The following is a 15,976-nucleotide window of genomic DNA, read 5'->3' as shown; positions in this document are numbered from 1 at the left end:
AGAGAGAGAGAGAGAGAGAGAGATTAAAAGTATAAATGAAGGGCTAAGAATGTAGTTCAGTGGGTAGAGTACTTGCTTAGCATGCACAAAGCCTTAGGTTCAATCCTCAGCACCACGTAAAACTGGGTTTGGTGGCATACACCTATAATCCCAGAACTTGGGAGATGGAGTCAGGAAGATCAAAATTCAAGGGTATTCTCAGCTACTTATGGAGTTTAAGGCCAGTGTGAGCTAGAACTGGGGATGTGGCTCAGTTGTGAACCTTAACTGTACAAGGTCCTGGATATATCTGTAGCAGTGTAAGAAACAGAAAACAACAGTCTATATGAAGTTTATGATGGAAATTGTAAATAAAATTATTTTAAAATTGTTCAAACTATTTCCATAGGTTTATAAATCATGCAAAGTTATCTATAAAGTGAATTCAAGAGCTTGGGATATAGCTTGGATATACCTTGGTTGGCAGAGGGCTTGCCTAGAATGCGTAAAGCATTGAATAAAGGGAGTGCGGTGGTTCAGGTCAGCATAACCCCAGTACTCAAGAAGTGGATGCAAGAGGATCAGAAATTCAAAATTCAAAGCCATCCTCAGATAATGAGTTTGAGGCCAGCCAGGGCTACATCAGACCCTGTCTAAAAAAGAAGGAATAGATATTTGTTTATTTATAGACAGGGTTTCACTCTGCAACCCAGTCTAACCTGGAATTCATTATGTAGCTCAGGCTAGCCTCAAAGAAATCTTTCCAGCCTTAGCCTCCAAGTATTGGCATTATAATTGTAAGCTACCACACTCAGCAAGGCTACTTAAATAAATTTTATTTAATTTTTTAGATGTATTGATTTAGATGAGCACCGGAGCATGTATGTGTGTGTGTGTGTGTGCACGTGAGTGTGCAAGGCAGTGTGTGCATGTAGAAGTCAGAGGACTTAAAAAAAATTTATGTGTATGAATGTATTGCCTGCCTGTGTGTAAGTGCACCTGTGTTGTGCAATGCCCGAAGAGGTCAGAAGAAGGTGTCAGATCACCTAGAACTGGAATTACAGACAGTTGTTAGCTGCCATCATGTGGGTGCTAGGAACCAAACCCAGGTCCTCTACAAGAGCAGACCTACCGCTCTCTGCCTCCAGAGTGCTGGGATTAAAGGTGTGGACCACCCAGGTGAAATATTATTTTAAATGTATTAAGGTTTCAACTTTTCTTATTTTTTATCCTCCTAAAGTTTCAACTTAAAAAAAAAAAATCTTCTAGGGGTTGGAGAGATAGTTCAGTGGTTAAAAGCTCTTGCAGAGGACCCAGGTTCGATTCCAAGCACCCACATGGCAGCTAACAACCTCCAAAACTCCAGTCCCGAGGATCTGATGCCTCCTTCTGACCTCCTCAGGCACTGCATGACACAGATGCACCTACCAACATTCAGGCAATACATGCATACACACAAATATATGTATTTGAGACAAGGTCTCCCTGTAGCCCCAGCAGTCCTGGAACTCACTCTGTAGACCAGGCTGGCCTTGAACTCACAGAGATCCTCCTGCCTCTGCCTCCCAAGTGCTGAGATTAAAGGCATGCACCACTATGCTCAGCAAAATAAAATATACTAAATAAAAAAAAAGTTTTCTAAAGCCAGGCATGGTGCATGCTTTTAATCCCAGTACTTGGGAGGCAGAGACAGGCAGATCTTTGTGAAATTGAGGCCAACCTGTTCTATATAGCCAGTTCCAGGCTGGCCAGGGCTACAGGGAGACCCTGTCTCAGTAATAATAATAATAATAATAATAATAATAATAACAACAACAACAACAATATAATTCAAAAACTGAAATCATCTGGGCATAATTGTACACATGATGGCACACATCTTTAATCCCAACATTCTTGAATTCGAGGCCAGCCTGGTCTACATAGCCAGCTTCAGGTCAGCCAGAGCTACAGGGAGACCCTGTCTCAAAAATGTGGGGAAGGGGATGTCTTAGCAGTTAAGAGCACTGGGTGCTCTTCCAGAGGACGTGGGTTTGGTTCCCAACACCCACATGACTGTTTATAACTCCAATTCCGGGGAATCCAATCTCCATGGGCTCGTCTGTGGACTTTTACTTTATTTTATATTTTATTTTGTTGTATTTTTTGTCTTTTTGTCTTTTCATGTGTATAGGTATATGGTGTGCCAGCATACAAATGCACATTTGCATATGTGTGGGCACACATATGTACACATGTGTGTCAGGGTCCAAGGTTGATACTGAGAATCACTCTGTCACCTTATTTTCTGAGGCAAGGTCTCTCAATCAAACCCAGAACTTGAAAATGAAGACATAACTAGTCAAGGTAGCTGGCCACCACCCTGGAGAGATTTCTGTGAATTCTGGAGATCTGAACTTCTTTCCTCTTGAGCTTTAACTGCTGAGCCATCTCCCCAGCCATGTGCCATGCCACCCATGTGGAGGTCAGAGAGAAACCTGTGGAAGTTCTCTCCTTCTACCATGTGAGTTCAAGTTGCCTGGGCAACTTCATGACCTCCTGTCTCAAAATAAAAAGTAAAAAGAGGGTTGGAGATACAGCTCAGTGGTGGCACTCTTGCCTACCATGTATGGGACTTTAGGTTCAATCTACACTGCTAAATAAATAAATGGTGTGCAGAGTGGGGCAGGGAGGTCAGCAGGTAATCCATTGGCTAGATTAGGGTAGCCAATGGTTATGATTTGACTGGGACCAAGAGTTTTTCCTGCGATATGGGACCTTTGATGTTAACTGGGGAAGTCCCTGGAAACAGTTGGCCACCCCAGGGCGCTCATGGGTGACCAAGCCTACCTTACTTGTTGATGGAAGGAAAAAAAAGAAGTTCACTGGGACAACATAACTGGAACAACTGAGCAGTGGGCAGTCAGCAAGGATGCAGGAGGGAGGCAGAACCAGCTCAGATCAGATCAAGAGGTCAGCTTTCTGAGATCCCACAATGAGCCCTGTAAATCTAGCCAAGTGGCAACACTGCTATTAAAGCACTTAGACCTGCAGCTCACCCAGATCCAGAGATGGAAAGTCGATACAGAAATAGACACCCGAATGAAAACAGTCACTCGGGGATCTATAATTGCTGGTCACAAATGGGCCATCCTTCCCAGAGGGGAGCATCCATTTCCTGTAAGGAATGGTGTGCATGAAATCCAGGAGTGTGCTAGGGCTGTGTGGGCTCTGGCCTCTGCAGTTTCGATGCAGACCCCACCCAAAGCAATCTGCTATGGTGCAAAAGCAATCCAGGTTAGGGAGGGGTGGAGAGAGAAGGAGGGTACCGATAGAGTTACTGCACCCTATCTCTTCCTCTATCTCTGGCCCTTCCTACCCCTGCCCCACATCCAATACAGCCCCCTCTTTTTTCTGGGAATACAGTGCCTTTGTTCTGACTAACCTCGCTGCTCTGGCACTGGGCCTGTGCCACTCCAGCAAACAGGCTTCTCAGAGCCTTTCCCAACCCAGCACAATGCTGTCTCCTGCATGGTCCTTCCTTACATACCTCCTCCTGGGGAGCTACCCTTTCCATTGGAGGGCACCCTACCCTTACATTGCCTCTGACAAGCCCCACTGACTCCTGGCAGATTTCTGGCTGCCCCTTACACCTGTTGACCATCAGTCCACAGCAGGGGAAGAACAGAAGGTTTGCTGAACTCCACTAGGAGGGGAGAGGAGAGGGTGGAGCCCATGCGTGTCTCTCTCACCTGCCTGAGACCCCTCCTGTTTTTCTTCATTGGGTCTGCTGCCCAAACTTCTCCCATCCAAGCACCTTAGGAAAGTGATGACATTTTGTTCACTAAAAGCAAGGGTCTTTGAGGGGCGGGGTTATAATTTTGTTTTGTTTTGTTTTGTTTTGTTTTTGGTCTTTTTGAGACAGGGTCTCCCTGTAGCCCCAGCTGTCCTGGAACTCACTATCTAGAACAGGCTGGCCTTGAACTCACAGAGATCCACCTGCCTCTGCCTCCCTAGTGTTGGGACTAAAGGCATGCACCACCACACCTGACTATAATTTTGTTTTTTAAATACTGCATCAAAATATTTGTCTTGATTACTGAGCTTTTTGGCAACCATGCCTGGAACAGGTGACACACCCCACCCCCTTCTTCCTAGGCTGAGGACTTTGGCTAACTCTTCTTAGGAGGTAGAACTTTCAAATTTAAAAGGAGAGGCTGGGTGTGGTAGCTCATGCCTGTAATCCCAGCACTCACGAGGCCAGAGGATTGTCATGAGTTTGAGACTAGCCTAGGCTATGTAGTAAGACACTGTCTTCAAACAAACAAACAAGCAAGAAATAATCTTAGGAATGGTGGCACATGCCTTTAATCCTAGCACTCAGGTGGCAGAGGCAGGCAGGTCTCTGAGTTTGAGGCCAGCCTGGTCTACATAGCACTTTCCAGGCCAACCAAGGCTACATAGTGAGACCCTGTCTCTAAATAAATAAAACCAGGAGATTTCTGGGGAAACCAGGAGGAGCTCATCACACTGAGATGCCAGCAGTGTCATCCTGCATGGCTGCCCCCTCCCTGTGCTTTGTTTCCTCATTTGTACAGTGGGAAGGGTGGCTGTGGTAAGAACTGGGTTAATCCAGTGAACATGGTACAGTGCCTGGCCTGATGAGGACTTCGGAACTTGAGCCAGATTGTTGTGATCATTGAGTATCTGCCTGTGCCAGGAAGTGGAGCTTAGGACAGACTCTGCCTAGCTCTGAAGTAGCTCATATGGTAGCAGAAAAGTCAGACCATGAACAAGTATTAGCAAGAATTATATGCGCAATACGTGTGCCTGATCACAAGCCAGGAACATGTAGGGACTTTGGTAGTCCTCTGGAGAAACTTGGCAAAGGACTGTCGTCGTCCTCCCCGGCTCCCACCCCTATCCCCAACCTTCTCCCACAGCTTTGCTGAGAGAGGCTAGGACTTACCAGAGATCCCAGAATTCATGAACTAGTTTGGGAGCTGGTCCCTGCTCTCAGAACGGGTCTTATGCTTGTGGCCTCTCAGCTACTCAGGTGCCTGCCATGGCTGGGGCTCAGGAGAATAAACGCTACCAACCATTTAGCTTACCATCAACTTGTGGTCAACAGGAAGCTTGGACAACACTAGCAGTTACCAGTGACTGGGGGAAGGGGGCTGAGAGACTTCTTTACTGTGCACACTTTTGCATTTTTGAACTTAGAACCCTCTGAATACTTCTTTTTTTTTTTTTTTTTTTTTTTTTTTTTTTTTGTCTTTTTGAGACAGGGTCTCCCAGTAGCCCCAGCTGTCCTGGAACTCACTATGTAGACCAGGCTGGCCTTGAACTCACAGAGATCTGCCTGCCTCTGCCTCCCACTGCTGGGGTTAAAGGTGTGTACCACCATACCCGGCCCCTCTGAATACTTTTATTACCAATTAATAAATAAATGCTAACCTCCAAGGGTGGGAGTGTTTGTCTATAATTCTAACATTTGAAGACTGAGGCAGAAAGATCTGAAGTTCAAGGTCAGCCTGGACCATATAGAAAGACTCTCAGAGGGAGGGAGGGAGGGAGGGAGGGAGGGAAGGAGAGAGGGAGGGAAAGAGAGAGGGAGGGAAGGAGAGAGAGAACAGATAAACATCGTATGTACCTAAGTTCCAGACACTTGGAGAACTGATGCAAGAGGATCCCATAAGGTCAGCCCTTGAGTTCAACACCAGCCTGGGCTAAACACACACACATACACACACACACACACACACACACACACACACCCCTCACAGTGGCCATACCAGTAATTGTAATTCCAGGGTATGGAGGTAGAGGCAGGGGAATGAGGAGTTTAAGGCCATCCTCAGCTACATATCAAGTTTGAGGCCAGACTGGGGTACATGAGACCCTGTCTCACATCCCCTCCCCCCCAAGTAAGTAAAGAAAAATATAAAATAAAAATAAACACAAAGACTGTGGGTTATTGTTAGAACACTGGAGTAAACATACGAAGTTTCAGGAAAGTTTTGGGGACCCCCCCCAAATGGGTTCTCTAACTGGCAAGGTAAACGGATCTCCCAGGGGCTAATTCTCTTAAGCCTGCATTCAGATCACCTAGTTGTATGACCTCCCCCTGGCAGCACTGGGTCTAGATGCTTTTCCTCAGGGCCCCATATGGTACAGACCCCAAAATAACCTTCAGAACAGCCCCGAGAATGTGCTGAGAGGGTGTAACCTGCCCAACCAATCAGTCCTTAATCCTCTTTCGGTCCATTGGAGAGGAAAAAAGGGCTGTGGCAGCCAGCTGCTCACATCTGGGATTAACTGTGGAGTCCAAGGGGCACAAAGCCCACAACCCTTCTACCAGGAGTTCACTTATTCCCTTCTGGTTGGGTCACAAGTTTCGGAATAAAGCACTATTCTACAAATGAGACACAGGATAGTGATTAGGGCCAGCAGAATCCCAGTTGTTATTGTCTCCGACTGGGACATCCAGAAGGCCTCAGCTCCCCAAACCTCTGCATCTGTGAGGGTCAGGGATGGGACTGATATTCCTGAGCTCTGGCAGTCCCCTTTCTCAGCTTTTCCAGTTCCCTTCTCCTTCTCTGGACCGAGTTGAAGAATCTGAGAGTAGGTCCCAGCTAGTTAGCAGTGCACAGGTCACCTCCCCACAAGACAGAGTTCTGGACCTTCATTCCTTCTCTGCATCTTGTGGTCCCCAATTCTACACAAGCTGCTTCCACCTCCTCCAGTTTTCTTTAGGGTTGCCAGGGTTACCTGGACCGGTGACAATCACTCTTGCCTCTTACCTCACATGTCATGTGTCCTACTGCCATCTCTGCCCTGCTGTGTAGCTGGAGTCTCTGAAACCCGGATACTTGGGGTGGCCTCAGGCAAGGCCGGCCACCTTGAAATTAGCCTGGAGTTCTCAGTGTGTCGTCCCATTGAGGACAGACAGTCCAGCACAGGCAGAGACTTGTAAGCCATGTAGCCTGGGGCTTAAATGCTATAGGAAGTTCTAATTTTGCTGTACAAAGTGCTCTCCTCTGCCTGTCCATCCCAGGGGGAGGGCTCAGAGTGTGTTCTCCCCACCCCAACTGGTTGGACGAGAAGAGACATCAGACCTGAGCTGAACTAATGAGCCCCTGTCTTCAACTTTAAAATGGTGCTCAGAAATTGCAGTTCCACCATGCCTGGACAAGTTAAAAATTCTGAGGTCTTTGGACATCCTTTCCCTACCCTAGGAACCAGGGTTCAGAAGCCAAGCACAGTGGCACACACCTGCAGCCTCAGCACTTGGGAGGTGGAGCCAGAAGGAACTGGAGTTGAAGGCAAACCTTGGCTACATATGGAGGTCTATGCAAGCCTGGGGTACATGAGACTATTCTTGTACCTATCACCTGACATTTCCACACAGGCATGATGTCTTGAGCTGGCCTCTCCTAAGATGTGAATCCTGCTCAAGTGACTAGTAATGTATTGCTTTGGCCTTGGCAGTGGCTGTCTGCCCAGGCTGTCTCTGTTGGGCCCCTACTGCTTGCCCTGTGGACTACCAACAGCCCTTTCCCAGGCAGTCTTCAGATCTGCGTGCCTCAGCCTTCTTCAAGTTTCCTTTTGTTTTAGTAAAACCCAAGTTGGTCTCTGTTCGCTGCATCTCAGAGGTCCAATGGGCACACTCACATCATGTTCTTGGGCTCTCTGAGAGCCCTGGACATAGCCTCCTGAGAATTCCAACAGGCTTTGATAGCTAGTAGTCAAGGTCCCTCCTGAGCCAGGCATGCACACCTATAATCTCATCACTCAGCACTTGAGAGTCTAATACAGGAAGATCAGGAATTCCCGACTAGTCTAGGCTACATAGTGAGATCTTAGCCAACCTAGGCTACATATCTTATGAAATTTTGTCTCAGAATAAATAAATTAGGTGTCGTGGTAAATGCTTGTAATCCTAGCACTTAGGAGGCAGAGGCAAGAGGATCATGAATATAAGGCTATACTTAGCTACATATTGAGCTAAAATGCCAGCCTATACTACATCAGACCCTGTCTCAAAAAACACACCAGAAAAAAGAGGGAGGGAGGGAGTGAACACGTTGATAGTGCTACAGTGCTCCACAGATTCCACATCCTGTGCGTATATAACCTGGCCAACCCTCACAACCTGTGAAGTAAGTGATTTTTACCTCATTTAAAGGTTAGTAGAAAACAGGGTCAGAGAGGCTGAGGCTTAAGCAATGGAGTTTTTAGAAAGCTTTCCAGGTGACTGAGGTACAGCCAAGGCTGAGCAGGTGTGGTGCCTCAGGGAACGTCTTGTCCAGATCAGTGTCTCTGATCATGCAGCTAACTACCCTGATGTTGGACATCATCAAGGGGAACCAAGACAATAAAGTCAAGGAGCCGGGATCCTGGGGACACTGGGTGAGTGGACAGGTTGGATGGATGCCTTCAGAGGATTTTGTTTTGAAAGCCTAGGCAAACTAATATGCATTCATGGGCAAACAAAAAGATTTCCATTTATGATAGCACTGAGGAGGCTGAGACAGGAGGATTGCTGAAAATTCAAGGTCAGCTTAGGCTATAGAGAACCTAAAGGAGATTCTCAGCGGGACCTCACTATGTATTTTTTTTTGTTTTTGTTTTTGTTTTTGTTTTTGAGCTCTCCTTATTTGGAACTCACTTAAAGACCAGGCCATTCTCGATCTCACAGAGATCCACCTGCTTCTGCATCCTAAGTGCTGTAATTAAAGGCATGTGCCACTATGCCCAGCATGTTGTTGTTTACTTTTTCTTTTTTTCAGTTTTTGTCTTTTTGAGATAGGGTCTTCCTATAGCCCCAGCTGTCCTAGAACTGTCTACGTAGACCAAGTTGGCCTTGTTCTCACAGAGATCCTCCTGTCTCTGTCTCCTGTATGCTGGAATCAAAGGCATGCATAACCACACCTAGTGTTGTTTGCTGTATCTTAGATAAGGTAGATCTGGCTGGCCTAGAACAGGTTATCTAGACCAGGCTGGCCTCAAATGCACAAAGATCCATCTGCCTCTGCCTTCCAACTGCTGGCATTAAAAGTGTGTGCCGCCACACCTGTACCTACTTCTATTTTACATGAATTTCTCACAATGAGCTCAGCTGTGTAGTTTCCATTGGCACTGGGAATGAAATAGGTAAAAGAATAGGTATGGCAGGTGCTCTGATGATAGAAAAATAGGAGCTTAGAGGCTTGGCAAAGAGGAAGAGGTTGATATACAAGACAGAGCTGAGCACGGGGCATTCACAATGGTCTGCAGAGAGAAATATAATTTCACAGGCTCAGTAACCAGATGACAATTCAGTGAAATCGGTGCTCATAAAGATGCCCGGAGCATTCAGAGGACCTATTTTCAGATGATACAATCATTTTAGTAAATTTCTTTTCCCTTTATTTTTTTAGAAATGGTCTCAGATATCCCAGGCTAGCCTTGAACTCACTATGTAGCCCTACATAGCTGAGAAAAACTTTGAACTTCTGATCCTCCTTCCCTCTGCCTCCCTAGTGCTGGGATTACAGGCATGCAATGCCACACCCAGTTTTATTTGGTGCTGGGAACTGAACCCAGTGCTTCATACATAGCAACTAGGCATACACTATACCAACTGAGCTGCATCTCCAGACCTCATTTAAATAAATTTCTAACACAAATGTCTAGTTTTTAAAAAGGCATGGTGCTAGGCATGGTAGCACACACCAGTGAGGTCTACAAAGTGAGTTCCAGGTGAGCTGGGGCTACAGGAGACCCTGCAAAAAAAACAAAGGTATAAGGTGCTATAGAAGGATCATATACAGTTCATTTGTACTGTTATCCACTTCTTTTTCTTTAATCAAAAAATTATTTATTTATTTTATGTGTATGAGTGTTTTGCCTTCATGTATGTAAGTGCATCATGTGTATGCAATGCTCACAGAAGCCAGAGAAGACGGTGTTAGATTCCCTGGAACTGGAGTTATAGATGGTTGTTAGCTGCCATGTTGGTGCTGGGAACCAAACTCAGGTCCTCTGCAAGAGCAGCTAGTGCTCTTGTTTTGGTTTTTTTTATTTTGTTTTGGTTTTGTTTGAGACAGGGTCTCCCTGCAGCCCCAGCTGTCCTGGAACTCACTATGTAGACCAGGCTGACCTTGAACTCACAGAGATCTGCCTGCCTCTGCCTCCCAAGTGCAGGGATTAAAGGCCTGTGCCACCACGCCTGGCTTATTTATTATTTTTATTTTATGTGTATGTGTGTATTGCCTGCAAGTAGGTAAGTGCACCTGTGTCATGCAATGCCCACCGAGGACAGAAGAGGTTGTCAGATTCCCTGGGGCTGGAGTCACAGACAGTCATTAGCTGCCCTGTGGGTGCTGGGATTTGAACCTGGGTCCTCTGCAAGAACAACCAGTGTTCTTAACCGCTGAGCCATCTCTCCAGCTCTCATCTACTTTCTTATTCAACAAAGGTTTATTGAGCACTGTCCTGGGTGCTGAGGACAGAAGGTGACAAGACAGATGAGATTCCTGGCATTTACATCGTAAATGGGGAAAAGACCATGGGCAAGTTATAAAAAATATAAAGGCAGTTATAAAAAATGGGGTGTGTTGTGATACATAGAGACATACAGCAGAATGCTGTGCTAGGCAGTGTGTGGGCTTCAAAATAAATGCTCTTGGGTGTTCAGAATAAAAGCTCCTGGGTGCTCATGAAGGGCCTCGATGAGGAAGAGGCATGTGAGGCCATTTCCTCCCTGCTTCCTGAGTTTCAGTCTCACCCTCTAGGACCTCAGAGTCTTTGCAGATGAATACTTGTGGCAGGGGAGCTGGAGAGATGGCTCAGCAGTTAAGAGCACTGCCTGTTCTTGCAGAGGTCCCAAGTTCAGTTCCCAGCACCCACATGGCAGTTAACAATCATCTGTAACTTTGGTTCCAGGGGATCTGATGCCCTCTTCTGGCCTCTGAGGACATTGCATGAACACAGTGTACTTACATGCAGTAAAAACACACACATAAAATAAAAACATTTAAGCCTGGTGTGGTGGCACATATCTTTAATCCCAGCACCCAGGAAGCAGAGGCAGGCAGATCTTTGCATGATTGAGGCCAGCTGGGGCTACAAAAAGAAAATAAAAAATATTTAAGAGTCCTTGTGGCATAGAGTCAATGGCAGCTTCCCTGAGCTGGGAAGAAGAAAACAAACCAACTACATTCTCCTGCCAATGAGATATTTGAGGTAATTCTGGCTTCTAGAAGGAATTACTGCAGTTCCTCACAGTCAATGGAAAGGCTCTCCTGTGGGACCTGGAGGCTATGTCAGCAGTGGAGTTAAGGCAGCTCATAGAGAAGATGGCTCTCTTCCCTTTGGCTTAGCAACAAAGGACTCTGCCCTGAACACCAGAGTTGATAACTGAACACTGACTGTCACTAATTCAGTGGAAGGTTTGGAGCTGTTTTACCCTGATGGGGCCGCCATCCTGAAGTGACCTATGTTGGAGGCTTCCTATGGTCTGATTCTGACCCAAAGCCAAGTGTCAAGAAGCCTCTGGCTGATTGCTCTAGAGACAGCAACTGTCCTACTTGGCTCCAAAATACAACACAAGCCACTTGCTCCCTCTGAACTGCTGACATTTTTCGAGTTACTTTTTGTGCATTTGAATACTTGGCACCTTCTGCTAAAAGCTGGCTATAAAACTTTCACCTGCTTTGAGCAAAATAATCCTGGGACAGATTCCAGTTCCGCTTCAAATGCCACAGGAATGTATGCAATCCTTTTTAAGAAGATGCTTGATTATGTTTTTAGTACCCAAGTCATTTGGTCAGTCTTTAATCCCCAGAGCAAGACCCATCATAAAACAGAAATATTTCTGTGTAAATGTGTGTATGTGCACGTGTGTGCACATGTGAAAGCCAGAGGTCAATGCCAGTGTCTTCCTCAATCTCTCTCTCCACAGTATTTTTCAAGACAGGATCTCTCCCTGAACCTAGAGCTCATTGATTGACCAGGCAGCAAGTCACAGGGACCCTCCTATCTCTACCTCCCCAACACTGGGAATACAAGTTGTAAATATCTGTGTCTAGCTTTTTACTTAGGAGGTGAGGATTTGTACTCATATCCTTATGCTCTTAAAGCAAGCACTTAATGACTGAGCCATCTCCCCAACCCTAGATAGAAACATTCTACATCAACTACTGTCTTAGCGGAGACTTGACTGGGCTGTTGCTAAACACATAGAGGTAGATTCCTTCCTGTAAGAATTTGAAGCAACATGTGAGGCATGGTGATACATGACTGTTAGCTGTGATCCAGGTACTTTGGAGGTAGAGGCAGGAGGATCAAAAGTCCAGGTTACTCCTTGACTATATAATGAGGTTTAGGCCAGCCTGGACTACATGAAATTCCATCTCAAAAAAAAAAAAAAAAAAAAAATGGCCGGGCATGGTGGTGCACACCTTTAATCCCAGCACTTGGGAGGCAGAGGCAGGCAGATCTTTGTGAGTTCGAGGCCAGCCTGGTCTACATAGTGAGTTCCAGGACAGCTGGGGCTACAAGGAGACCCTGTCTCAAAAAAGACAAAAATAAAATAAAATTTAATAAAAAGAAACCATAGCAGCCACTGAAGACATAGCTCAGTATCAGAATGCTTTCCTAGCAGGCTCAGTCTCTGATTCTATCCTCAACAATGATGTGGGGTGGGGGAGGGGTAGAGAGAAGAAGAGGGAGAGGGAGAGATTTTTCTCACACATAAAGTTCAGGTCCCTCAGCCTTCTGGGAACATATTTGTTCTAGAAGACAGGTGACCTATGACAAAAGTAACATCCCCAAGGCAGAAAGAAGACCAGTGACCTCAGAATCCACCGTGTAATTCATCATTCAGTGCCCTGCCTTGCACCTGTCTGACAACTGTGCCACTACGTCACTCAACAGACCAGGAGAATCTGTGTCTCTTGGGCTAAGGATCTGGCTCCATGGTAGACCACTTGTCAAAGGAAAAGGACTTTGTTTTAAGACCAGTGCTGGGCAACTGGAAAATTGATGAGAATTCCTTGGTAAATTCTCTCACAGGCTGTTCCCCTCCCGAAAGTCCTTGGTGTGATTTGGAATATGTAAATACCTAAATAGTTTCCTTCCATTACTACTCAAGTGGAACTAAGGGGTCTATAAAGTGTGAAATGAGAAACAGGCTCAGGGGCAGCTTCATGCTAATTACTGCCCAGGCGAGTGGCCCAGCTTCAGAAGGTGATTAGTGACTATTTTAAGACTGCATTATAGTCTGCTCAAATGCTCCCTAAATAAGGAGAGTGTTATGGGCCTTGCCAAGCTTTTCTTCCTGCTAATCATTTCAAGGACCTGTGTTATGTACATGAGGTGACTATTAAGCAATTAAACCATTAAATACTCTTTCTTTTTTTGAGACAGGGTCTCCTATGTAGCGCTGGCTGGCCTGGAACTTGCTATGCAGACTAGTTTGGTCTCAAACTCACAAAGATCTGACTGCTTCTGCCTCTGAATACTGGGATTAAAGGTGTGGGTCACCACTCTAAGCTTAAATGCTTTTCCTATAAGACAAGGTCTCAGGCCAATAGATGGTTCAGTAGTTAAAGGTGCTTATCACCAAACCTGACGACCTGAATTTAATCCCTGGCATTTACATGGTAGGAGAGAACTGAGTCCCCAAAGTTGTCCTCTAGCCTTCACCCACACTTTTCCATGGCACATACATGCCCATACACATAAAAGCATAAAATAATTTTTTTAAAAAGATAGGATCTCATGTACCCTAGGCTAGCCATGATTCTCCTGCCTCTACCTCCCAAGTGCTGGATTACACATATGAGCCACCATGTCCAGCTGGAAAGAATTTTAAATCCAACTTTTCCTTTTCCTAAATTGTGCTGTTGTTATCGCCTCAGAGGCAGAAAAAAAAATTCTATTCACTTTACTTCAAAGTTTTCACTGTCTGCTAAAAATGGTGATTCTTCTGGCTTTGGGGGGGGTGTGGTGATTGGGGGAGGGCCTGACAAGGAGACCAAGCAAGTGGAAATGGGGAGGAAGAAAGTATTTAGTGATATAGTTCTTCTCATAATGCCTTTGTTGATTTACAAAATTACTAATAACCTGCATAATTTCCCTTCAAATTGCCTTTCAGGGGGCTGGGGATGTGGCTCAGTTGGTAAAGTGCTTACCTAGCATGCAGAAAGCCCTGGGTTCAATCTGTCCCCCCTATAAACCTAGGTATGGTTGCATATGCCTATAATCTCAGCACTAGGGAGGTGAAGGCAGGAAGGAAGATCAGCGTTTCAAGGTCATTCTTGGCTATATGGCAAGTTCAAGAACAACCTGAGCTACAAACAAACAAACAGCTAGGTATCAAAAAACAAACAAATAAACTAGGTTCAGCCAGATGGCACAGCAGGTAAAAGCACTTGTCATACAAACCGGATGATCTGAGTTCAATCCCAGGAACCCATGTAAAACAGCTGGATATGGTAGCATGCATCTGTGATCCTAGCACTCTTAAGGTGAAATAAGAGGTGGAGACAGGAGAATTTTCCAGAAGCTGGTACGTGAAACAATAGACACCCTGCCTCACCAAGGTGGAAGGAGAGACAACACCTTAAACTTGTCCTCTGAGCCAGGTGTGGTGATGCAAGTCTTCAATCCCAGCACTCAGGAGGCAGAGACGGGCAGATCTCTATGAGTTCAAGGCCAGCCTGGTCTACATAGTGAGTTCCAGGCCAGCTGGAGCTACAGGGAGACACTGTCTCAAAAAAGACCAAAAAAAAAAGTTGTCTTCTGACCTTCACACATGCTCCATGGCATAAGCAACACACACACAGACACACACACACATACACACACACACACACACACACACACACACACACACACACATTTTAAAAATTTAAAAGCCTCTCCCCCATCCCCCCAAAAAGTCCTCATTTTGTGACTGTTTCTCTGATCAAGCATACAGCCAACTAGCCATCTTGGACTCCTCTTTCAACTTTAATACCCACGCACTTCCACCCAATCCTATCAGTCACCAATCCAGTCTGAATCCTGGTTCCTTTTCCCATGTCAGGTAGTGACGCTCAGCCAGGACCTGGCTGCATCTCTCTAGAGCAGCATGACTCTATGCTTCTAGCCCTAGTCTGGCCTGCCCCCACCTGTCCCACTGTGACTTTCTAAAACACAAATCAGATCCATGCCTCCCCACTACAGACGAAGTCCACTCTTCAGAATGGCCCAACAAGGGTCTCTTCCTGCCTCCCAGGCTGACCTGGGACCCCTCTGCACACAGACCTCCCTCACACCAGGGCTCCCAATTGCTTACAGAACTATATACCTCAAATATGTGGAATGTCTCAAAGGCTGGAGCCCTGCCCTGTCCAGGGCCCTCCTACACTGAGGACCTGTGCATAAATCCCTATAGGAAGGAAAAACAGAAAAAAATGCAATGGGCTTCCTGTCCTCTATTTCCTACAGGAATTGCTTAGCACTCTGCTTGGCTCAAGAACCAAGAAAGCGGGATTGTGGTCATTGTCCAGCGAACAAGGTCCTCTCCTGTTTGTGGGGAGCCTCCTGCTTCAGGGCCTGCTTCATGCAGGTAAGAGTAATCTAGGATCCCACTCTTAAAATGTCTTCACACTTGGCTTAACACTCTGTTACTATCTTGAAATTCAGAGTAAATTTTTACTGAGGTGGGGGCACATTTTTCTTTGGCAGAGAGCCCAGAAACTTTTATCAGAGGCTCCTCTAGGCACATGGGGGAAGTCCTGGAGACTAGGGCCTCAACCCTTTTTCCCTCTAATCCCAGTGTTGGGCCCCCAGACTTGGGTACCCAACGTTCACGGGAGGTCGCACCCCAATAACTCAGTCCTCAAATCAGGAGATGCAACAAGCATGAGGATTTATTGGCGTTTTGCAAAACAGACTCCCACCTCACTCGGAAGTCCAGAGCCCAGTTTACAGGTTTCTTTTAAAGACAAGCGGTGGCTATGTGCCAAGCAGAGGTAGGGGGGGA

At 46.0% G+C, this 15,976-nt stretch overlaps 1 protein-coding gene across 1 annotated transcript in view; it reads right to left on the bottom strand.

Annotated features, from left to right (window-relative positions):
* The window catches only part of Slc34a2 (solute carrier family 34 member 2), a 49,141-nt gene extending 42,318 nt beyond the window's left edge, over positions 1-6,823 (bottom strand). Inside the window, exon 1 of the mRNA XM_008837352.2 lies at positions 6,762-6,823. Within this exon, the coding sequence (XP_008835574.2) occupies positions 6,762-6,788 (27 nt within the window). The 5' untranslated portion in view covers positions 6,789-6,823. The remainder of the gene's footprint in view (positions 1-6,761) is intronic.
* Between the last annotated feature and the right edge of the window lie 9,153 nt (positions 6,824-15,976).

The sequence above is a fragment of the Nannospalax galili genome, unplaced genomic scaffold (genome assembly GCF_000622305.1).
Source record: "Nannospalax galili isolate Female #2095 unplaced genomic scaffold, S.galili_v1.0 scaffold777, whole genome shotgun sequence".
Taxonomy (NCBI): Eukaryota; Metazoa; Chordata; class Mammalia; order Rodentia; family Spalacidae; genus Nannospalax; species Nannospalax galili.
Note: the sequence above shows the minus strand (reverse complement) of the source record. Positions and strands in the feature narration are given on the sequence as shown.